This window comes from Brachionichthys hirsutus, unplaced genomic scaffold (assembly GCF_040956055.1).
Source record: "Brachionichthys hirsutus isolate HB-005 unplaced genomic scaffold, CSIRO-AGI_Bhir_v1 contig_618, whole genome shotgun sequence".
In the NCBI taxonomy this organism is placed as follows: domain Eukaryota; kingdom Metazoa; phylum Chordata; class Actinopteri; order Lophiiformes; family Brachionichthyidae; genus Brachionichthys; species Brachionichthys hirsutus.
Genome location: NW_027180575.1, coordinates 43290 through 68109, shown reverse-complemented (window position 1 = coordinate 68109; position 24820 = coordinate 43290). Strand labels below are relative to the sequence as shown.

At 47.9% G+C, this 24820-nt stretch overlaps 1 protein-coding gene across 1 annotated transcript in view; it reads right to left on the bottom strand.

The window, feature by feature from the left end:
- Window positions 1-3902: 3902 nt before the first annotated feature.
- Window positions 3903-24820, bottom strand: part of lamc3 (laminin, gamma 3) — a gene marked incomplete at its 5' end in the record, with an annotated part of 60205 nt that continues 39287 nt past the window's right edge. Inside the window, 16 exons of the mRNA XM_068759141.1 lie at window positions 3903-4165; window positions 4548-4647; window positions 4734-4874; window positions 5051-5253; window positions 5600-5702; window positions 6021-6167; window positions 8610-8814; window positions 10529-10663; window positions 11289-11365; window positions 11618-11835; window positions 12770-12947; window positions 15050-15228; window positions 15337-15479; window positions 15551-15704; window positions 16755-17000; window positions 17237-17425. Of these exons, the coding sequence (XP_068615242.1) occupies window positions 3903-4165; window positions 4548-4647; window positions 4734-4874; window positions 5051-5253; window positions 5600-5702; window positions 6021-6167; window positions 8610-8814; window positions 10529-10663; window positions 11289-11365; window positions 11618-11835; window positions 12770-12947; window positions 15050-15228; window positions 15337-15479; window positions 15551-15704; window positions 16755-17000; window positions 17237-17425 (2681 nt within the window). The remainder of the gene's footprint in view (window positions 4166-4547; window positions 4648-4733; window positions 4875-5050; window positions 5254-5599; window positions 5703-6020; window positions 6168-8609; window positions 8815-10528; window positions 10664-11288; window positions 11366-11617; window positions 11836-12769; window positions 12948-15049; window positions 15229-15336; window positions 15480-15550; window positions 15705-16754; window positions 17001-17236; window positions 17426-24820) is intronic.

Below are 24820 nucleotides of genomic sequence, written 5' to 3'. Positions count from 1 at the left end.
CCTTTTGTGTTGTTTGGAGGGCTCTCAGTGTTTTATAATCTAATTTTTGACGAGCACTTAAGAGGCGATCACTTAAAAACTGTATAACAGCTGGAAAGGCAATTATGAACTGCTTCTCTAAATTGTTATTGCTCACTCCACTCACAGAACCTTTTAGACTTTTATTAAGTTGTTTTGAGTATCTTATCTTTCCTGATTTGTAATTTAATACTAAGAGTGACAGCAGTGTCAGTGACCAGTGTCAAGTGACAAACCACAGGATCCACATTCTGCCCGGCTTTAGAGAACATTTCAGCATCTTTTAGTGTCATTGCTGCCCCCCCCCCCAAAAAAAAGACTCATTTTCTCAAACATAGCAGGCAGATATTTTCAACGAAGAAGCTCAAGCTAGTTAATAGTTTGAAAAACTTAAGGGAAAACAGCCAAATGTTTCCATCAGGAGCTGGTAGAGATTCAATATTACCACTACTTCAAATAAATACTGTGTTTTGGAGACATAATACAACCTTAAAACAAGCATTAAAACAGAAAGTCAAAAATATTGATGAGAGTTTATCTACTCCTGTCTATTAAATACTCTTAAAAGATGCAGACATTTCTGAACACGTCTCCAGTAGCACGTCCTCTACTATCATTCCTAATTGTTATTTTCTCGATTGTTTTGCCAGTTCTCTACTTTCCTGTCTACATTATTTCATTCCAGTTGTACACGTTTGCCTATTTTATTATTTATGTTGTGATGGCTGGAGGTTTAATTAAATGAAGCTCCTCCCGCGGGACAAACCAACTCCTCACTACGTCATTAAACTCACCTTACATTATTCTATTCATTTGTACTCTGATAAAGCTTGACATTTCACAGTGGGGCACGCCGTATTTTTTCCTCCTATAATGTTAAATGAAAGAGGCCCTCCAGGAACGAGGTGTGACTGTAAATGAGCTTTATTTCATCATGCAAAACCTCTTTCTTTATGGAAACTTGTCGTGATGCAGGGAGCGCATCTGCTTGGAGTCTCGTCACGTCGCGTGTCGACTTCTCCATTAACAGTATTAACATTTTTCCTGAAGGCTGCAGCCAATATTCATATTTAAAAAGGGACTACAGTCATTCCGGGTGTCTTCCTCGGATTGAAGGCGCGCATGCAGAATCATCTTAGGAAAGATTTGGCGAAGCAAATAATAAAAAAAAAGCGGGCGATTTTCTGTAGCGTGCCTTGAGTACGAAACTGATTGTATTTTTAATGTCCTCGTGTGGCAAACAGTGTGATGCAACAATGAGAAATACACCTGATACCACCATCACTGGAGACGGCCGAGAGGCAGCTATTTCTACGTGTGCGCTTGATTTCCAAAGGCGAGTACAAATCCCCCTGTAGCTGTTTGTGCAGGGCTCTCTGAGCAGCCCGTCTCTGACATTTGAGAGTATTCTGACATTTACTTTCCCCCTTTGTTATGAGCCTGTTTAATCTACCCACCCTTTAACACGTCTTGCTTACTCCGATGGCGTGGAGCAAATAAAGGAACTCCCCTGCTCTCCGAGTTGAATCTTTCTGACAGTAACCGGGGCGTAGACGTGTTGGTGGTGGCGGAAGCGAAGGTATATCTTCACGGGGCTCAAACGTTTCCCTTTTCCTGGCCTAATTTAACGATTGGCTGTGAAGCGCGGCGGGCGAATGCCTTTGATGTTGAAGATCTGAACTTGTTGCCGCCTGTTCAGGCCGTCTCACTGGCTTTATGCAGAGTTTAAAATTACAAGCTCTTTGGGAGGAAGAAACAAACAAACTACTAACATTTGTCATTTTTGGCATCCTCTGGATACGGTTGCCATGTGAACAACATCCGACGCATGAGTGCCAGCATGCGCCACGCTGCGCGCATGAGGAGGGGAATGAAGTTAGATGTCAAAAAGAGGCTGGTAATGACCCCCCCCCCCCCCCCCACACACACACACCAGTAGGCAAACAGCACTGATGATTCACAGACAGTTTCTGTTTGGCTTTTCGCTCCTTGTCGCTGAACCAACTCCAAGTTTGGGCAACAGTTCTCTTTGGAGTAGAACTGACTGCATTCTGTCCTCCCAACTTATTGAACATTTTCTGCTCATGGTGGCTGGCTGCCTTTTGCAGGTTTTGGGTTTTGTCTCTGGGAGAAACTTTTGTTTTTCGGGAAAATACAACTTCAGAAGAGTTTTCTTTTTGCGGGAAAATGGAAAATGGTGGGAAGATGCAAAATGGAGACAATTACAAACTGCCCCCCCCCCCCCCCCCCTGTTTGATGGATTAACACTGAAAAGCACCGTAGGAGAAAGGTAAATAAATGGCGAGGAATGATGCTTTGCATGATGCATTTCACAAACTCTCTGCAAAGGCGTGTGCAGGCGAAGCGGTGGCCCAGAAAGCCTCTATTAGAGCGATGCAACACAAAGGCTGTGTTGTACACAATTACTGATGCGACGGCTGGAGGCGAAATTCAATCCCCTTGCAGATGAGGGTTTATTGTAAATTTGAACTATTTATCAGCTGCCTGTTTAAATAGCATCGCACAAACCCACTGTGACTGGCTGCTGCACTGTTAACTACATCTGTATTGCTCCATAGACCAATCCTCAGCTGCTACGCCTGAGGAATCTTATCACCATTCAATCACAAGCAAAGGAAGTTCTGGAATACTTAGCATGTTTTTTCTTAATGGGTTTCAAGTCAGGCGGCTCTAGAACATCCCAGAATGTGTTCTGAAAGTGATAGGTTATCTTCCTGGATGGGTTTTATCCCAGCAGAAGACATGAAATGAACAAAACTTTGGTTAGTGGCTCGTCAGAAAAATCCTGCACCAGTCACTATAATATCAAACATGCATATTATATAAAGTCACGGCTTCAAGGACTCTTGTTTCTGCTAAGCTAAGCTAACAAACTCAAGCCGAACATCAATGCACAGACGTGAGACTTGTGTGTGTTGATGTGTTTATTTGACAGCGGGTTAAGGTAACACAATACAGATGAGTACATTCAATGAAATGTCAAACCTTTTTTTTAATAGCTGCAGTGTTTTAAAAACGCCAAAATACACATGCAAAGATTGGCGGCGCGCTATTTTAAAGCAAGACTCCTGCCCTACAAATGGCTAAACGCAGTCATAAAATGTTTTCTGATGATGTAACGCTTTTGTATTTCGGATCATTTCCTGTCACACCCTCTCATTCAGCCGTGAGCAGCTCCTCCAAGCAGCTTGGTTCACGTCCATCCAAAACTACGCAAAAGAATCGCTCATCCAATTTAGCGTACCGCTTGGCAATACAGTAAAATATGGTTTCCGGACGGTGCGATGAGCCACGAGACGAGGGCAAGGGATGCTGGGTCATTTTGATTCCACAGAGAGAAAGAGAAGAAGACACAGCGGTCACCCCTGGAAGAGTCCTGAACGTTGGCTTTGTGCTGTTAAAGCCCGACCCGAGTCCGTCGAGGCCGAGGCCGCTAATTGTTAATTAAGCCGGGCTGATGAAAAGCAGCTCAAGTGTAAATGGATGTGTCAGACTGGAGGAGCGCTCAGACGCACCTTTCACCCCCCACAAAGGAGAATCAGCATTATTCTGAACTTGAACACGCACTCCAGCGATTCGGAATGGCTGTGCTTATTATTCAAGGGGAAATTAAAGTTTGGAAGCAGTTGTTTAAAAAAAAGAGAAAGAAATTAAAGTGGAAAAAAACCCACAGAAGGAGGCGACAGATTAAGGAGAAATCACCGGAGACAGCAGGTGAATCTGTCTGTAGAAGTGTGTGTCGCTGTAGGAATGTGTAAGCAGGATAAAAATGACCCCCCCCACCCCGCACCGTTTAAGAAAATCCACCTACACCTTCCTGATGTCCAGGTAATCACCGGTCCAGTCGCCGGCCCCTGCAGCCGCTATCCTTTTCCTGGACGCGTGGCCTCGGGACAGGACCGAGGCAGGTTGGAGGCGATGTCCCTGAGACTGTCTCTCTCCTCTCTGATCTCCTGTAAGTCCTGTTCAAGGACGTGCATCTGGCTCTGCTGCTCCCGAGCGGCCGAATGCAGCGTCTCGATTTTCAGACCCAGCACGGGGCTCTCGACGCTCCCGCGGAGCATGCGGAGGCGGCGCTCCGTCTCGTTCAGGATCCGGTCGAATCTCTCCAGCGGAACGTTTCCATCTGGACACGGGAAACCACGCGTCAGCTTATTCTGCTTTTATTTAGTGTGACTGATGATCGGTTTGTTCTTCAAGAACACAATACAAAAACTACTTAATAATATAATAATAGAGTCAGAAATACGCAACCGCACAAATTTAATACACTGAAATTGACCTGCAAAACATATAATGGGCCTGACTAACAGCAGTTATTCTTGATTTACCATGGGGATGAAAGTCTGGGGTTTATTTTCATGTTAAATGAGCCATTATAAGGCACAGAGCTCTTTAGTGATCTGGCATTTAAAGGTGTAATGAAGATTAACGAGTTTTTAATTCATGCAAGACAAAAAAAAAAAGTAGCTACAGTAAAAAACATCACCCATAAAAGAATGACTCACTGATATTCCTGATTAGCTCTGTGAGCGTATCCGAGTAGACATGCAACTGGAGTTTGGCTGCCTCCATGTCCTCCTTTATGCTGCTCAGGGACACCTGAGGCTGGAAACGACAAGACAAGTCCTCGACTTTTAAGCGACGCCGATGAGCCGTGGATCAACAGGCAGAGATATGTCCGTGTCCCGTACCTCTGAGGCGATCTGGGAGTTTGCCTCGTCAGTCAGCATCTGCTGCTCAACGAGCTGCCGTAAAGCAGAGTCGACGTGGGCGCTGAGGTGCACGGACGCCGTCCTGGTGTGTTTGGCTTGGGTCAGAACCGCCTTGGACTCCTGCAGGCAGAGGAGGGAAGAAGACCGGGAGGGAGGAGCCGACAGTTACAGAGAGTTCCATTACTTGTGGTGTGAGATGATGATGATGATGAAGAGAGAGTTGATGTTTACCAGGTATGACATCATCCTGGGAACCGGAATATAATCTGCTCATGAATGGCGGGTCAGCTACACACCTTTGCCACGGCGTGTGCCATCTGCTCCGCCTCTTTGGCGGCGTTGCCGGAGAGGCTGGTGTTTTCCAGAGCCGGTTTCAGCGTCATCTCGATCTGGGAGACTCTCCTCCTGACGTCGGCCAGAACCTTCTCCTGCAGGGGTCGCTCTTTCTTCAGCGCAGCCTGGGTCTGGGTCTGTCGGAGCGGCCAGTCCTTCGCCATGTCTGGAAGAGGAACGGAACTAAAGTCATGACAAAATAAGCGAAATGGAAAATAAAGCGGCTCCGGAAGAAGTCGGTGTTGCATTGAATAAAAATGAATCCTTTGGCAGTCTGAGGAAACAACCTCCATCCCCAAGATGCTGTAAAAAGAAAACATTTCATTTCATCAGGTTTTTAATGGATGCCGCTGACAAGAAGGTCAAAACATTCAGACGGAGATGACGTATCGCAGGAATACTTCTACGTGTTCACGATGTCAGGATTTCAGCTTGAGTTCAAACGAATCGGCCCGACCGTCCACAAAAAACAAGGGTGAAAATTAAAACATGCCTGAAAGACAGCGACTCACTGTCTATTTCTCTGTGGAGCGCCATGGCGCCTGATTCCACCTCCTTCCCTGTCACCACGGACGACAGCGCCGTGACCTTTGACCCTTGAGTGTGAGCTTGCAGCTTGAGAAAGAAACATGAGGGATTAAACATTAAACCAGTGACGTCTTCAGTCTTCAAAGCTTCAGCGATGTATAGAATGATTTTTTTTTTTTTTGCAGCTGGAATCAATGCGTTAGCGTGCTAGCATTTGGTGCGATAACAGCATGTGTCTGCTGGGAATTCCGTTTTTCCAGGTTGGACCTGAAGGTCCCGCTACGTGGGAAAATTTTCCAAACCATAGTGATGAACGTCAGGATTTTTCCCATTCGACACACTGCTAGCGTTGCTAAAAATCTTCCCGTGAGATTTCAGACTATCGCATGCTTTTAATGCAGTCACCTCACTGAGGACGTCGACTTTCTCCAGCTGCTGATTGGCCGCCTGTTGAAGCGACTTCATCTCCTCTCCGATCGCTCCGATGAGATCTTCTTTGGTCTGAATTTGCCGGTCCAGCACTTCTATTTGTTTCATCAGGTCGTCCCCAAACTAAGCAGGAAGCAGAAATAGATCAATCTGATGTCGATGCTAACGCTAAATCAACCTGGCGTTGCTTCCTGTGGCACTTCTTCATCCATCCAATCAAAGAGGGCGTTTTTTTTTTTTGTCTCCTCAGGAGTTTATCATCCTTCGCTGCAACAGCATGAGCTGAAAATCCTTCTCCTCTATTGCTTCCCTCTCTGTTTGCCAAATGTTAAATTAAGAAGAAACACCAGAGTGGAGTTAACTTCCCACTCTTCAAAAAAAGAGAGAGATGGATGCATCTCTCTGTGAATGCACAGTAAAACGAGCCGGAATGGTTTCTCATCTGTGCAGCTATCACAGCAGCTTTAACTAGGCTAAATTATGCTCTAATGCAGGGGTCCCCAAACTACGGCCCGCGGGCCGGATCCGGCCCATTTCCACATTTGGCCTGGCCCCCTGAACAATACCAGAGACCCAAAATAAAATTTACTTATTTTCCTTTCCATACAACATGAGTAGCCCCCCTTTTATTTTTAATGACTGTCACATACGGCCAGAAAGTTAATGTTCCGATGTTCTGTAATATCAACTTACCGTATTTTCACGGTAAGATGCACGTAAAAGTCTTAAATTATCTTCTAAATTTGCCGAACGTCCTATCGTCCGCGCGTCCTATGTTTTGTTGTAAGGCGGACTCCGTCAGGCGCCTCGCGGAGTGATACGTACCGATGCTGTCCTTCAGCATAGTATTATAGTCAGGCGCCTCGCGGAGCGATACGTACCGATGCTGTCCTTCAACATAGTATTATGGCGTGCTAACGAAGCGGAGGAGGCTGTCGGCCCCGCAGCAGAACACGGGAATAGAGCAGCGGAGAGAGGATCCAGCATTAATGAATCCATGGAGGAAGAGGAGGAAGCAAGAAGAAGACCTGCGATCGGCGACGCCGTGCGCGCTGGTCTCACCGATACGGTCTAAGCCGGGGTGAAGCAAGCTAACTCGCTAACGGGCTGACTAGCAAGATAGCTTATCATCATCGTCCCCGGTGGATTAACCAAAGACCGCGCAACGTTAAACTGCGGGCTGCGTGGGAGCGCCGGATAACGGGAGAACACGGTTCCACTCGGAGTGGAAGGCAGCGCAGCGTCACCGTTTGTGAACGGAGTGTAGCTGCTTCGGCTGACTGTTTGCTAGCATTGTTGTACGAGCCTTCGCAGAAGCCGCCGCCGCACGGAAAGAGACTGGCGATGAAGAAAGGGAGCCCGGCATGTTTGACGGAGATCTAGCGCAGCTGTTCAATTAAAAATTCTGTGTACCAAACTGGTTTGCTCCCGCTCTGTTTTTGAAAACGCGCACTAGTATGCTTGTTTGATGACGATTAAAGATGTGAGTACCAAACTCGGTTTTGCTCGGTTTCGCGCACAGATCATGCCGGCGCCCTTTGTATGTTTAAAGAAAAATCAACTGTTCATGAGACTGCGCCGAATCAGCAGGTCGTGAAAACACGGTATGATAAAAGGGCAAAACGGACCTGGTATCGAATCCCACTACGGGAATGAGGTGGAGCAGGGGCAACAGGGCGGGCCCGGGGCACACCTGGGCGCAATGGAGTGGACCAGTGGACCACTCCATTCGCCCAGGCGGGGCCCTGGGCCTACCCCGCCGCCCCCGCGCCATCCCCACTCCCACAGGTGGATGCGAACCCAGTTCCTCCGGCTGTGAGTCGGTAACCCTACCGACCACGCCACCGTACAGGTGAGGAGACCCGAGGTATTACTAAAGTCGTACCTGTCAAATAATAAGTTGATATCACAGACCACAGTGTGTTGCTATGTTGTTGTGTTGTTATGTTGTGCTTTTTCCTTTTGTGTTACGTGGAGTGGGCGTGTCTCCGACCAGGCGACGTCGTACTGGATTCGAAACCAGTGCCCCTGGTCTAAAGTCAACAATGCTACCGTCTATATCCTAACACCTGATAGGATAGCGTCTGGGTGGTGTAGTGGGTAGTGCACCTGACTCCCTGCTAGGAGATCCTGGGTTCAAAACCAAGGCGTGCAGCATTCAGGTTCCTTACAATAATTTGAGGTTTGTTGTTTGCTCCTCTGCAGCTGCATTGGATCGGCTGATTGATCCAGTCTTTCTTTGCCTCTGCACTTCGTGATAATGCTGGAGAGAGACTGAGTTTGGGTGTGAGAGGCATTGCGTGTGTGATGCTCGATTCACGTCACTGTGTGTAGTTGTGATGGTGAGATGAAGCCTAAACTACAGCCTGCCTCCGCATTCGGCCCCTAAATGTTTAGGCACCCCTGCCATCGTCACACTTTTCCTACAAACTGACCCCAGCCCTCCATCAGAGAAGGAAAAAGTGATGTGGCCCTCACAGGAAAAAGTTTGGGGACCCCTGCTCTAATATAACATAATGGCACTTCAAAATCCATTTGTTGACTGCAGGTGCTGCCCAAGCTGACCTCTGCCGTACGGTTGGCTGGATGTGTTTCGCTGAGATCCAGTGATGGGATGGCATCCGTTAGAGCCGGCGGATGCAACGGTGATGCGATGTTACCCAGGGCCAGCCTGAGACCGTCGGCTTCCGCCTCCAGGGCCCGATGCTTGGCTGCGGTTTCATTCACCTGCGCTGTCAGGCTGTCCTTCTGCTGCTGCATCCGCGTGACGCTGAGATGAGAAGAGAGGAGAGCAGATGTTTCTGAAGGATGTAAAAAATTTATTCTAAGCTCATTCAATTAAATTTCGTGTCTTATTTTTTTTAAAAGAGGCTGATGCCATCTAATGTTGAAATCGACACAAATCTGCAAATGAGAATCTGGAGGCTGATGGGAGTCGAGAGGCGCAAAGAGATGGAATGAAAGCGCGATGCATTCAGGAGAGGTGTTGCAGCCCTTTCCACACCTCAACCGCCGCCATGCATGCTTCTACATTAATGGAGTGAAAACAGGACAATTACCTTCATCTGTTTGGTGGACGTGTAAAATACTGCTGGCAGGATAAAAGACTCGCATCCTTTGACTGTCAATGCAAGAATGCTATTGGTCAGAAACTGCAAAGTTTCACTTTATCACATTAATCTCATGTTTAATCATGAGTTTAAAATACAATTAGGAGTAGAATTTGCCGAGTGAAAACATCTTGAGGTGCTCGGCATTGCCCAAAACATCTACGATGAATTGCAAACTTAATTCGCAGACGAGCACATAAAGAGTTCCACAGTAATGTCTGCTGTAAAGTGAATGCAAACAGCCGGCCTGCAAATTGTTTGCAAAGTAAAATTCCACCTAAACGAACGTCACAGTGAAAAGTTCCACGCTGATAGTGATAAGGAAAGTGGGGCCTATACCCTGGCGTACTCCTACTGTGGAGCTGTCCGTGGTGCTGAAATGCGCCACTTTGTTTTGGAGGGCCCCCTGAAACGACGCTTCCCCCCACATGACAAAACAAAAGCAGTGCGTTTCAGCACCACGGACAGCTCCACAGTAGGAGTACACAGGGTATAGGGCAGGGGTGGGCAAACTAAGTCATTTATATTAGTTCACACAAACACCCTGGCCCGGCCCCTCTGTCAAATTTTAGGACCCATTGTGGCCTGCGAGTCAAAAAGTTTGCCCACCCCTGGGTTAGAGGCTGCTCTACAAAGCGAGTGGGGCATTGTGTGACTTCTTATCTTGTCCAGAGTACAAAGATTGCTGCTGTGAGAGATCAAACATCTGTTTCACTCGGAGAGCGCGGACCTCCACCAAGCATCTCATTTCTGTGATTTGATCCATACATGAAGCGCTCAGGATTAACCGTCCTGGTTCGAACACGCGGTCAAATGGTTTCACATGCTTTTTCATAGCAGGCATTGAATTACACTCTGCCCAGATTGATGCTGCTGCCCAGACTGTCTATAATTTAGGTTTGTTAATGTTGTGCATCGAGACCTGCCTCTCCCGATCCCAGCCGACTGCTGTTACAAAGGGGGGGGATCAATTCCCAGTTTCTGGCTTCCTGCTCTCATCATGGCCACCCGAGGGCTTCTTGCATCATTCTTCCTAGCATTCCGGATAATCCTCAGAGCAATCACACGCTAGGAGATGCAGCGAGCGCGTGGAAAATCCGAGAGAGCAATGGGCTTGCAGTGGAGAGAAGTCTTACCTCTGTGGCTAAATGTCTTACTCCTAAACTCCCCTGTGCTTCCAAGGGCCTCTGTGGGGAAGAGAACCCTGAGCTGCACCAGGGATAGGCGCACTTTGTTCGGACCCCGCTACCGAAAGCAATAACCCAGAGAGCTGCAGCTCGTTTGGATTTCCACAGCACAAGATGCTTTACGCGTATGCACGACGTTCCTTTCAGCTGGTCTTGTGCGGTGTGCGCTCGGCTTTGTCGGGCTCACCGCTCTGTTAGGTTCTTGATGTACTCCTCCGTGGAGTTGTCCTGCAGCAGATCCATCAGGAAACCTAAGGTCCGTTCTGAGGCGGTTACCGCCCTGCCGGCCACGGCCTCGATGCGGTCCGCTGTCTCTCTGTGACTGGGAGGGAGGAAAGGAGGAAGTGAGTTAAATGGAAGAACGGAGCGTTGCACCCGCCTGAGGAGAGACGAAATGGGCTCCGGTGATGACGACTCCCCTCGCCGGCTCTCCGGTCCAGGTTTCTGCAGCCGTTCCTATAAATATCGCTGCATCTTCTAACGGGACTGGAGTCGACAGGATTCAGATACAGCGTGCAGTAACGCCTACGCCGGCCTTTCTCCGAGCCCAACCAGGAAAGGACGGTGGCGCGTCTGTCCATTCTGGGCCACCGTAGAAACACAAGCTCATTCCACGCTGACGATAACGCACAATCATGAATATTGTGTTCTGGGTGAAGTGAGCTGGATGTGTTATTAAATATATAAATAAATCATCCGTTTCATCTTTAATAATGTCAAGCAAGTTTTTTTGGTTTGGCTTGACTTCATTTTAGTCAGAAAACTGTCTCGAGTAATGTTTTAACGTTATTTCCCTATAGCTTATATACATATATATATATATATTTTTTTACATTTAGGGTTCCCCCACTGACCGAGTCCAACTTGAACCCATCACGATGTTCCAGTTCTGTTCCTTAATCCAAACATTCGTTTCATAAAACACAAAAAACGTCCACCTGACTTACATTTTCACCAGGGCCTGTGAGTCATTGACCATCGTGTTCCATTTGTTGGGTCCGGACGCTGCCTCAAAGGGAATGATCTATGAAACAGAGATGGAACAAAAAAACATTTCCACGTGTTCAGTCACGATGAATCACATCAACTCGCGCTGAGGCCGAGCGGAGAGCTTAATTCAGAACCCGGCTTTTGTTTCCATGGAGAACTCTGGATCTCCATGAACCTCTCTGTGTGCAGGTCATGGAGGGGGGGGGGGGGGCATGAATCAGGCATCCATCTGGGTCAGACTGAACAACGACAGCATGTTGAAGTGACGGCCCTGTGATTCACCTACCATGTTGTCCAGGTCCAGCGTCGCCCGCTTCAGCTGTTCCTGAGACGCTCCCAGCACGGACAGCGTCTCTGTGAAGGTTTGACAGACAGCGGCGGGCTCGGCGTCCGTCACGCCGCCGCTGCAGTTCAGAGCTGACGTGATGCCGTGCAGCTGGGATGAGAGCCCGCCTGCAGAAGCTTCCAGCAAGGAAAATTGTTTTATGAAGGCCTCCCGGGCTTCTGAAGGAACACAGAGCAGGAAGCAAATAAAACCGCAGTTAAACACTTAACAGATTATTTCACAGAGAATAGTATTTTCTCCACTCCACCGTTAGAGTGCTGCAATTTGACGCATTACTCTAATTTGCTGTGTGAATTCAGCCTCTTATCCTTCCTGTATCAGTAACTGTGTCCGGATGCGGAGGATTGTCACAGCCGGACTTTGTTTCTGCGCTGACCGGTCTGAGTTACAATTAGCACAAAGCCTTTGGGTGTTTGTTCTTCATTCTTTGCCTTTGCCTTGTCATAAAATAAGACATAACTTGTGTGTGTGTGTGTGTGTCACAGTGTGCATGTGCTATTTTAGCCTGTGTGCCCACACAGTCAATTTGTTGCGCCCACATACTCATTAAATTATTATAAGGCCACCCGATGTCTCAAAGTGCACAGCTGGTGTGTGTGTGTGTGTGTGTGTGTGTGAGCATGCATGGGAGGGGGAGGGGGGGTTGTTAGACGACTGTTGTCGTGCTTGGGACTATAGTCGTAATAAACCGAGGATTAGAGACGCCTCGGCCGTCGTTTTAAATAAAGATTAATTTGGGTTCGAGGTGACTCGTCCTGTATCGTAATGATTGGCCTCAGTTTGGCCCGTGCAGCTGAGCCCCGCCCCCTCTCCAAACCCAAACATAATGAGGGGATGTAAGCGTCGTGTTAAGGTCATTAGAAGAGGCTTGTGCTGCTGCCGGCTTCCTGATTTAATCGCTTTGTTGTGTTGTATCTGTACCGCCGTCACACTGAGGAGCAGCAGCCCATTTGTACAACGCCGGCTGGATTTCTAGTAGCTGTAATGCGACATGTTCGTCTAACACGCGTCCGATTCCACACGGCAGAGCCTGGCGTGCGTCTCCGGCGTGACCACGGAGGAGACGCTACCGTTAGCGCCTCTTCTGGTTACCTTGGAAGGCCAGGAAATCCTCCAGAGCGTTGGGTAGAGCGTCCTCCCCCTGGTGCTCGTGCAGCCCGGCCACGTGATGCTTCAGCAGGTCCTGCTGCTGCTTCCCGAATCTACCTCTGCAATCAAAACGAGCCAAGAGCCTCTCCAGATCCAGCAGGCGAGCCTTGAGGTTTTCCACCTGCGGAAAGCGCCGAGATTTATGACCGAAGGTGTCGATGACAATACGGAGCGCAATCACGAAACAGCCAGAAGAATAAAGAGAAATAAAAACAGGCTGCAGCAAAAATATCCATTCATCCAGATCTGTACTTAATAATTCAGACACTGGGATTGAATAGAGCCGCAGCATCACAATGCAGTATTTCAACAAAGGCAATGAATAAATGAATACCAACAACAGGCGGATAAAACGCACTTTTCCTATCCTCATCCTCTCGCACTGTTCTCTGCACGGAATGGGAGCGTTTCTGAAGATGGGCTGATTAGATTCCTTGGAAAATGGAAGCATACATCTGGAAATGGAAGGAAGGTGCCGCGATTGGCCCCAATTTGTCGACCCTCGCAGCTAAACGGTCCGGACTAGAAAGAACAGCAGCCGATCAGGAAGCGTGATAGACATGTTACGATCAGCGAAGGGCGTAAATGAGCTCATGTCTCTTTATAATGAAATACCGGGATCCTCGTTTGTGTCTTCAAACAAGCACCTTATATCTTTTCTCATTGCTTTATCACTTTATCCGGCCGGCCGCTCCCAGGTTTCTTTTAATAGCTTCCCTGATCATCGATCGAACCTCTCAGCTGTCCTCTCCGTGTGCTTGTTATTCTTTCCCTTCCCGTGAGCAAAGTGCGAGCAGAGACCCGGAGGGCGGAGGAGGCGGGGGGGAGTCGGGCTAGACTGAAGATGGGGAGAGTAATTGCAGGTGTTGAGAGCAGACAAGGCTGGGATGTTCACTGAATTGCTAACACTGTTGAAATCACAGCCGGCCGGCATTTGCACAGGTACGAGCCGGTCCGGAGAGAACACAGAGTCACTTTAGCCGGAACGGGAATATGTTCGGAGAAAAGACAGAACACGTCGGAGCTACTGGAACGGCCAAATCCTGGGAGGCAGCGCCTCGGCATGCAGACGGGGGCTGCAGCGAAAACAAAAGGGATGGAAGGAAGCAGCGTAGGAGATCATTAGGGCAACTCTCCCCTTCTGTTTCTCCACGCAGTTACTGTTTACGAGCAACGCACAAATAAGAAGGAGCCATATGGTTGTCGCGAGGGTTTACACAAGGGAGATGTGCTGCAGGGACCGGGCTATTTCCAGAACAAATTGCACCTCATAATAACAATATGGAAGGGGCCATCTGTGCGTAGACTTGATATGATCAGAATATGTGCAGCAGACATCAATACACACGAGAGGAGGGCAACAATCGATGCCGGGGACATCAGCGAATTTACCAAAGTGTCGTACTCGTGATTTGAAATATCGACAGCTAACAAGAAACTGCTTATGAAGAAAAAACATAGATCGTTCGCTGATTTCAACTGTTGCTTCACAATGCCGTGATTTTAATTCTCCAGGATTTGAACCTTCAGCTCCGGAAAACCTTTACCGACGAGAACTGGAAGAGGTCGTGTGATTGGTGCCGTTTGTTTGTGATCCGATTCGGAGACTTATCCAGATGCTGGTACGGAGGCAAATTTATAATTGTTGCTATGGTAAAACTGTGACGCAAACAGGACGCAAGCAGGATGTAAACAGGATGTAAACAGGATGTAAACAGGACGCAAGCAGGATGTAAACAGGATGTAAACAGGATGTCAACAGGATGTCAACAGGATGCAGACAACATGTAAACAGGATGTAAATAGGACACAAACAGGATGTAAACAGGATTCAAACAGGATGTAAACAGGATGTAAACAAGATGTTTAAAAAGCCGCTTCCTTCCTTCCTCAATTTAATTTGTGCGTGCAACAAAGATGGAATACCTGGTGCAGTTCTTACTCCGATGACATTGAACATCGCTACATTTGTGAACACGCCCTTAAAGCAGCCAAAACCAAAATCTGACTGGCTCACACCATCTGCGGTGTTATTTCCTAGGTGCCTCAGGTGGCTGAAAAGTCTTAATGGACAATCTCTGCTCCACCTCAGACACCATTAGCAATGAGCCGGAGAACATGATGAAGACCCCTGCATGTTTAATGTACGGCAGATTCGCAGCCGCTAAGAGGAGAGTTTGGAAATTCCCAACCATGAGCTGTTTAATTGCTCCACAAACTCACCTGCTTCCTGATGAGCCCATAGCAAGCCGGGCATTCCTCACACTGGTGTGTGGCTCTGTTGTGGAAGTAGTTCCACGCACATTTGTCACACTTGTAGCCCACAAAGCCCTGGCGACAGAGGCAGGTACCGTTACTGCGACACTGCATGGAAACGGAGCCCATCGGGTCACAGTTGCAGGCTGGGAGTGGACGACATGACGGGGACACGGGGTTAACTTTGCACGAGTCAGACGTGTGATGGACAATTAGAGGACAGCGCTGGTGACGCCTGAAGTAAAATCCTGCACCTCTGCAGCCCCGTGATGAGAATCCAAAGAAGCCCACACGGCAAGAATCGCACAGGGTTCCCTCCACTCCTGTGCGACACACACACTGTCCTGTGATTGGATGACACGCGACGGACGACGAGCCAATCGGATTACACTTGCACCTGCGGAAGGCGAGAAACTCTCTCAGCCCATTATCTTGTGAAATGTGACAACCAGGTATGTGTTTCTTTACCTCTCGCATCCTACACCTGGGCGGAGGTTGAAGAAGCCGACCTCGCAGTTACTGCAGTCACGTCCGGTCACATGACCGAGGCACTGACAACTTCCTGCGTGAGGGTGGCATTCGTTCTCACGCCCAGAGGTTCCAGCAGGATTGCAGCTGCATGCTGGAGGAAACAAATACGATAGTGTTTCATCGGCAACAGCTCAAAGCACGCCGATGCATCACGTTACCACGGAGGGATTGTTATTGATTTGATCTCGCAGCGTTTGAGGAAAAGATGGAGGGAAATGGGGGAGAAGGGCGCACCGGGGAGACTCGTGGATCTATTTCTGACATTGTTCTGTAAATCTGAAATTCGACCCGGGGCTTAGGCAGTATGAACACATCACAGCTTACTGTCATCATTCTGTGGGTCTCTGTCTGCATTTTTTCCACGGTTCACTCAGACCCTTTTGTAATCCCCAACCCAAAGACTCGCCTTTTATTATTTTGTGGGTGGGGAGGGAGTCTGGGAAATCTCTCGCAGCCATTACCGCCGCTTACTTGAAGCATTCACCTTTGCTGAGCCGGGAGCTACACCTGTCAAATCCAAACTCCCGATTCGTCATTTATTCAGCCATTTCTTTAAAGGCTGTCTAAACCTTAATGGAAATGGTTCTGAACGCTGTTCAGTAGATTCACTCCTGATCTAATGAAGACATGCGAGGAATCATTAGTGAAGATTCCCTCCGATGTTTTTGAATAATAGATTGTGTTTTTCAAAACGGTTCAGACGCAACGAAATGAAATGTTTAAGACGACATGAATATGTTACGACCCCGCTTCACTGAAAACGCTCATGCAAAAACAAAAAATCAGGTTTCAGGTGAGGGGAGAGAAACAGGGTTCCCTCCACTCCTGTGCGACACACACACTGTCCTGTGATTGGATGACACGCGACGGACGACGAGCCAATCGGATTACACTTGCACCTGCGGAAGGCGAGAAACTCTCTCAGCCCATTATCTTGTGAAGGGGAGAGAAGTGCCAGCTTGAACTGAAAACAACCTTTTAGCGTCACACAATTATTTTAGACATTTAATTAAGACAAACAAAGTGTCTTTCGGAGTGTCTCACAGAACTAAAATCTCACCCCCCACCGTTGGTTGTTAAATCCTCGCCATAATTATTTATTACGCTGCTGTTTTTGTGCGGTCCCTCCACGGTCACTCACGTTTGCACCTTTGGCGAGCAGTTCGGTCCAGGGCGTCGCCGTAGAAACCCCGCTGGCAGCGCTGGCAGCGCTCGCCCTCCGTGTGGCCCAGGCATTTAAGGCAACGCCCGGTGATGTGGTCGCACGTCCCCACGGCATTGAAGTCCATATTGCCGTTGCAGTCGCACATCACACACTGCCGAGGTGATCCGGACTGGCCTAGGGGGTCTCCATAGTAACCGTCTTCACACATCTGACAGCGGATCCCTGTGTGGGGTGGAGAGGTAAAAGAAGCAGGCAGGAATCTTATGAATGACTGAGCTAAATCTTTCTCTGGGCACTAAATAAATTACAATGAGACACACCGAGGAGACACACAGCAACCGGAATGAAGGCAAAACTGCTTCAAGGGTCTTTTGTGGAAAGGCTGCGACTGTTTTGCCAAATTATTTTACCACATGGCGCCTTGAGAATGTCTTTACGCCGCCGGCGCTGCATCTCACCTGTCTGACCTGCGGGGCAGTTGGTACAGACCACCTCTCCTGTCTGGGCGACTTGGACACAGCCGGTACGGTCTGGGCAAGGGCAAGGCTGACAATCACCGGGAGTGCCAGTCAACGCGTTGCCATAGTAACCATCCAGGCAGCGCTCACAGGTCATCCCGGCGGTGAAGTCTGAGCAGTCGCACACACCTGAAAGGGAGAGAGAGAGAGAGGAGAGAAGTGCCAATCAACCACAGAGGAAGTGACGTTACATGCTCTGCCAGCAGAGGGCGCTGTGTCTCTGACCATCAGTGCTGCCGCTCACCTCCCATGCATCGCCCACCCCCCCTCCCAGCCCACCATGGAGACCATAAGATGACTAAATTCACCCCAACTATAATTGCTTTGGGAAATATAAGAGCCAAATTGAGTCCGACAGACCTTCAAGAAGAAAAAGCAATTCTCCCGCCAAGCGGAGGAGATTACGGATCCTATGATGTCCTTAAAAAACAAACCGTCTTAGAAAAGCAACCAGCCGCCTCACGCCGCTTTAAAGGACTTGATCATGTGCAACACGTGTCGATGCGCCCGAAGATGCACCAAATCTCTCGTGGTTTCTCTCCAGTTTATCGATCAGAGTTTCAGTCCTCATTATGCCGCGTCTCAAACCCGGCAAGCTGCACACACTGTTGCATTATAGAACAGGCTTATCAGAGAAAAATGTCCACAGCAGTGGTGAAGAAAAAGACATCGCATCTGAGCTGTACGGCTTTGAAACAGAGGGGACGAGAGCCCTCCCCCCTGCTGCGGATCAGCGCTCTGCAGTGGCTCAGAGAATAGAACCCGCTTACGTCCTCAAAGCCTCAAAGTTCTGGTGGAATCCAAGCTGCAGCAACTTCTACAATGAAATTTGTGAAGATGTGACATAATGCAGTGTGGCATTCTCATTTAATAACTGTCTGACTACAGCTTACAGAGGACCGCGGAGTAATATGTGTTGACATACTTCAAAAACCGCAGAAGAAGAAGAAGAAAAACAGATGCTCAAAAAGTTACATTTATCACTGCATCGTCATGAGCAGACACTCAGTACATTTTAATCACCGCTAATGCATTTTAAAGTGTAATAAAATCCCGATTTTGTTGCAGCCCGTGCGGCTGCAGGAAGGACGAGGAAGGCGTTTGGCATTCCTGCTGCATGCTTTTAGCCTCTGGACATCAGAGGAGCTCAAATCACTTCAATCATTTTTGAAAACGTCCAAGTCGACCCAAAGCGAGGGCTGATAACAATAATTGCACTGATGTTCCAGAGCAAATAATCCACGGCGTGTGATTTTATATTCTCCTCATTAAAATTTCCCACCACTCCCTCAGAGCCTGCAGTGTGATTCGCCGAGAAGCCCCTCCCCTGTACATTTTTAATTCGACCCACACCAACCGAACATCGGAGTAAAGAAAATTCTCGCCTCTAGTGATACTGAAACTCGACTGAAACCAACGTCTCCCATCACTAAATAAAATCCCGTTGACTTCAGACCTGTGAGTCGAGATAACAGCTGCAAATTGATCCTGTATAGCCATTAGGGGGGGGGTTATTCAGTTGCCTGATGAAGTGCAGACTTCTGGGTAAAAATCATTAGTTCTTCAGCAAGCGAGGTGAATAATACATGACTTCCAAGCATAAAATGCAAGTCATTTAAGCAGAGTATTTAGTAATAATGATAGTTCACAGAATAAAGCAGTGAATCTTTCTGGAATCGCACAAGGCGTTGCAACGACACTGGCGGCGCCATTCCCCAATGAGCCGTAGTAAATTTAATGGCGGCAATGTGCTGACTTTACCGAGTGTGAAGATGACTGGATGTGATACGAGGCTGGAGAGCCACAGAGGACCTCCTTGACTCTATTGTCATTCCAGGGGCTCCTCGGAATAGCTAACGCCATGCACCACAAACTGGCTGAACAGCAGGGGGGGGGGGTCGTCACATCCCTGCTGACCTGCTGGATGGGAGCGGTCATCGGGTCCGAACCCGCTGATCTTCAGCTCTCCACTCTCCGCCTGATCGTTTTTTAATATGGGAACCAATCAGGATGGAGTGGTTTTTTTTATTCATCATTCTCCTCGTACCTCCACACAGATTCAGAATGAACGTACTCCATGCACCTGTGCAGAATAGGAATAGTGCTCTGCTAAAGCTCGGGAGCCTCAACAGAGAACTACGGGAGGACAAACTCAAAGAGAAATTGATTTTAAAATCTTTCTGTTATTACATTCATGCCCCAAACTTGATTTATTCATTGCCTGGAATTTCTCAAAAAAAATCTTCACATGCCACTGGGGGGGGGGTCTTGGAAGATGCATGAGCCTAGAAATAAATACAAGTAAAACACGTCACATGAGCTTAAAGAAGAATGAGCCCACGTGAATTATGTGGCTAAACAATTCAGTGAAAAAGGCCTTTCCAAGCTGAATGAATCTCGACTCAAACAACATATTGCCCTTTCTCCCGTCGGCTCTGCTTTACATAAACACAATGCAGACGCTCCGCGAAATACACAGACCTTCACATTCCAAGACCTTCACATTCTCTAGTAGGCTTGTCTCCGTAGACCAATGGAACAGTGAAAAGCTCCAGGCCAAGGAAATCTATTTACTAATGCATGTGAACACAGTGTTTTAATGAAGCAGAGGAAGAAACAAAATAGAGAAAGAGACATAAAGAGGTGGGTGGGTGGGTGGGTGGGTGGGGGGGGGGGTCTGCATCTACAAAGCCTGGGGGGGAAACACTGGGGCGAATTTGCAGCACTGGTTGTGCTGCTGTCTAATTTAAAGCCGACGTGTTGCTGCTGTGTAGACGAGGCACGATGAGGGTCTGAATGGGTGGACGGCCGAATGGAAGACGGCCAGGCCTTTTAAGGGCGGGGGGGGGGGGGTTATATATATTCTGTCCACCCACATACATAATGGGCACAAGACGGATGACTGGAGAAATATGCTTTGTCATACTGTGACTGTGGGAAATGAACGCAACAATTTTTGTTTTGTGTACAGAGGCTGTCAGCCACATTGCCGTAGCCAAGGCCTCTTCGGGGGCTCGGGGCTCGGGACAAATCTCTGAGGAGGGGCGGGGCATGGATAGAGGGGTGGGATCAGGAATATGTCTTTCATATATCACATAACTTCTCCTCTGGTCCCACCATGAGGTTGATTTTTGCGGGTCTGTGACTACTGGGATGAATTTCAAACAGAATCAAATGTAAACCTGTCATTTGGTTCTTAATTGGTTTAATCCGAGTAGTTTAATCTTAGCGTTCCAGTCAGCCTACACATTTAGCATTCTTAGCACACTGTGTCTGCTGCATGTCCTTTAACTTCCGTCACATTTTATATATCCACCCGTAACAAGGCAAATACGTTTTATGCTTATCCAGGTTGTGATGGTATCGGCTTCTTTTCACAGCTGCTGTTTCCAGGCTGGGAAAACATTTCCTCATTTCCCCTCATGCCGGCGATGTGCCGGGATGGTTGCACAAGTTTTTCTTGTCTTCACCAATTCCATCAAGGAAAAGGTTGAGACCTTTTCAAACTAGTGATTTCTGACAGTGTGTCTGGGGGCCGAGGCGGGCGGAGGATTGTTTATCTTCCCGTTTATTTTTGTGTAAACTAAATATGCTGGTTGCGAGGAGACAAGTAAAGCGTGCTTAATGGGATCAGCAAGAGAAATTACATGCTAAGATCTATTCTAACCGACTACATCTGTCTTTTTTTGCTCACTCTCAGTTCTTTTTTCCCTCGCTGTCACTCCTCATATTCCATCACGCGGATACAGACCAGGCATCTCAGGGCTTAGCCCGCAATAAACGCAACCCACAAGAGAGATTAGCGCACCGAATAAGCCCATGCTCGCGCCAGCTTCGCTCTCTATTAATTTGTCTGCCTCAACTTTCTCTCATAGATTTTTCCAACTAATGACCTTAGAGAGCTGAAGATGGCATTTAGGCAGGCGTTTGGGAAATACACGCCTCGGCTTCTTCCGTTTGATGCTAAAGCAGCTCTCACGGTATCCTCTTTGTTAACGTCGCGTCCTAATGACAATTGCAATGTTCAGCATATTTGCTCATTTCTTCTTTCTGTAGCCTAACTGATGAAACAAGAAAGCTACTCGGGGCTATGACCTATGACCTTTGCTGCCTGAGCCCCCGTTGCCTACCTCCTCCACCAGACGACATTTCGCTATGCAAAACCACAGTGCATTATTCAAAAGTTTGGCCCCACACAAATGTCAAAGTGAGGGGCCAAACATGCTGTTCTGTTGTAGCGGAACAAGAACCTTATTTGTTCCTGATGCACAAACTGCATCAAGCTGCTTGGGGGGGGTCTTTCATTTTTATCCAGGCATGTCTTTAAAGTCAAAGTAAACTGTCAAAATGTGCTTTAACTCGAAGGATTAGCATCGCGGGTGTGCAGACGTAAGTCGCTCACAGCCCCGCTGAAGCGTTCATGACATCACGCTGTTGCACCAAAGGATTCCATGCATGAGATGCTTCGCTACGAACGTAATAACTGTGTGATTTCTTATTCATACTAAATCCAGCTGTTTGTAGAAGCAGTGGAATGAATCAAAGCCGCAGAAACGTTGACTTTCAGCTTAAAACTGAGCCCAGTCTGAGACTTTGTCGGCCCGTCTTGCCTCGGTGGACGTCTCTAAATGAACGCCTCTAAATGAACGCCTCTAAATGAACCCAAGACATTGAGCAACCTGCTATTTCAGTCAGTTTGGTTCAGAAATCCTGGGCTGACAGTTTCCTCTGAAGACGCAAGTACAAGTGTCGTTTGCCACGGAGGACTAACAAGGGTCTGTTAGGGGCCCGGGCTAACAGAGGAGCATTAACACGGCGCCCTAACGCTCCAAACCCGACAGCGACTGCAGTGCCGCATCATGCGTTTCATTTGTTGAGGTGATTAACGAGCTTCTCCCCGCTGTGTGAACTGCAGAGAAAATTGAGTGCCTCCATGCTATCTATACGTTCCAATCACCTCTCTGCTCCCCCCCCCCCCCCCCCAAGCTTATAATGAATGGTTTCTGCCCAATCCAGAACGGAAGCACGTCCCGTCCACGGCAAAATGAAACTATGCCCCTCCCACGTAAAAAACACGCTTGACTTGCCGCCGGACGCTCGGCAGCAACTGTGGTTCGTTTATTCTACCACAAATATGAACAATCCCAATCTGTCGTGCGGCGCGACGGCAAAATGAGGCGACACAACTTAGAGAACGCTAATAAATCAAGATTATGATGCACGATCGGACGCAGCTTCCCTCGACGGCCAGTGAATAAACGCCGTCCCAGTTACTATCCGTGGGCGCATCCGGTATGATAACACAAGTCGTTAAGCAATTATACGGCAATTAAGATTGTGAAAGGAGAAACAGCAGGTTGGGCCGCCCTTGTGGAGACAAATGACAAGCCGGGTGTCTGTAATCGACTTACTTTGAAAACTCCCCTTGACCTAAACTTATAGATTAATGGCGAGCCTCTGCCGGTTGTTTTGCTCGCGTGCTTTCATTAAAGACGAGCCCGCGGGCCTTCGGAGCAGAACGTAACCCCTTTTGAAAATGACATGCTAATTTTAACTAGCTTCTACTCTGCTGCTATTCAGCTCTAAAGCTTCGCGCCAAAAGCACACGGCGCTCTGGATGTTTGATCCATGACTCAGAGGACACCTCGCGCTCCCTACTTAACACCCATCCACCCTTCGTGTGGCACTCAGGCCATGTAACTGTTTTCTCTCTCTCTCTCTCTCTCTTTGATTCTAAACAGAGTCATCATCAGTAGAAACCGGTAAGTTGTATGATAATTATCACAGACATTTCCACAACAGTCCGGTCTCTTACTCGCACAGCAGATTTCTCTTCTGCTGTAAATCGGATGGGATTCCTGTTTTGCTCAGCAAGTATTAAAGTTCTATACAAGCCTGCTGCTTCCACTATTATGATAAAAGATGTTTAATTATTGGCGGCAAGTTCTACTCTCCATACAAATCCGGATTTGATGACATACTGCATGAAGGAGCAGAATATTGGAACAGGAGGCACAGACAGGGGAGTCAAGGACTTCCAAAAGCAGAGTCAAGGTGACTGAAGAGAGCGGAGATGAGGAGGAAGCCTGCAGAAGAGAAAGAGGCAGCGAGAACCGGTGTCTGTGTGAACGAGGGAGAGACATCCACATTGAGAAGACACATAAAAGATGCAGAAAATCTGCAAGCAAATTAGACATAATTAGTCAAGAGACACTTAACAAGTCTAATTAGAGGGGAGACAGGGAGGCAGTGATACCAGACTAGCTTCTGGACCGGAGACACACACACGCGCATAACCACAAACGTAACACACACTCACAGGCAAAGCTTCTGGCGTCTTCTAACTAGGTCAGATCTCTGACACTTTAAGGCTAAGGGTTGGAGGGAGACACGGAGAGGAAGCAGGAGATTGAGGAAAGATAAAAGATGGAGGGCGGGACTCTCGGACGGGAAAGCTGTCAGCTCTCGTTATGATGACGAGACTCGTTTAAAAACGGCGAGAGTGAGATGCAATAATTAAGTCCATATACGACGCACTCTGATACACGCTTATAAATAATTGCAAAGTGGTTGACTTGTTTACACGCCCGACAGCTGCTGCCTTACTTCCCATCTACGGGACGCCGTGTTTGGGATACGGATCTGAAAGAGCGCCGCGGCCGCCGTCGCTGTCTGCCGTAAAATGACAGATGCATTGCACACGTCTAGTTTAGCTGGCATTATACAGATTAGCTGTGTGAAATGAGGATATCGCCGTATTAGTACAGCCATCCAGTCTCCAGCTTGAGTGATGGCTTGCCAATGCTCCGGGGGGGTGACTGAGCTACAGTCCCTTGAAGCAATGATGACTCAACGTCAGCTCTGGAAAGAGTCGGGCGGGGGGGCATCTTTTTTCTGTTCCATCTGCTCTCTCTGAGGCACGTTGACAGAAAGCGTCGTCTCGACAACCTCTGATGAAGCTGGCCGAACGCTTCAGAGGAACCGATTCCTCGCCCGAGCAGCAGCTTGGATCAGTTTAATAGTAACAGGAAGACATAATGCGCTGTTCTGCTGCCAAAAGCAGGAGCTGCTTTGTAGTTCTGAACTTGAGAGACAGAATGTAAATCCGTTACACTCAGGAAATGATGCTTTTATAACCTGCTGGACACTTCAGCTTGAACTGCACGAGAAACAAAACGACTTCCTTTTCTAGTTAAAAGGAAATGCGTTTCCACGAAACAGCAAGATTTGAGCCTTAAGGAGTTTGTTACTGATGATATTACAATACGGCACAACGGTTGCTGTGAATTCAAGCATCGATGGATTCGCTAAGGATGCAGCGGAAAAGCATAGCGCGGCCGATTTTATCCAATCATATGAATTATCTGCAAATTTAACCAACTGCAGTTTCCCGGAGATGCAGCCAATCACAGTCGTGGAGCTCACAGCTTCCAGACGGTGGAGCTCTGCAAAGCTGAAATATGAATCATTCAAACATGTTTTCAGTAAATATTGATAAGATGAATCTGAAATAAGGGTGAAAGA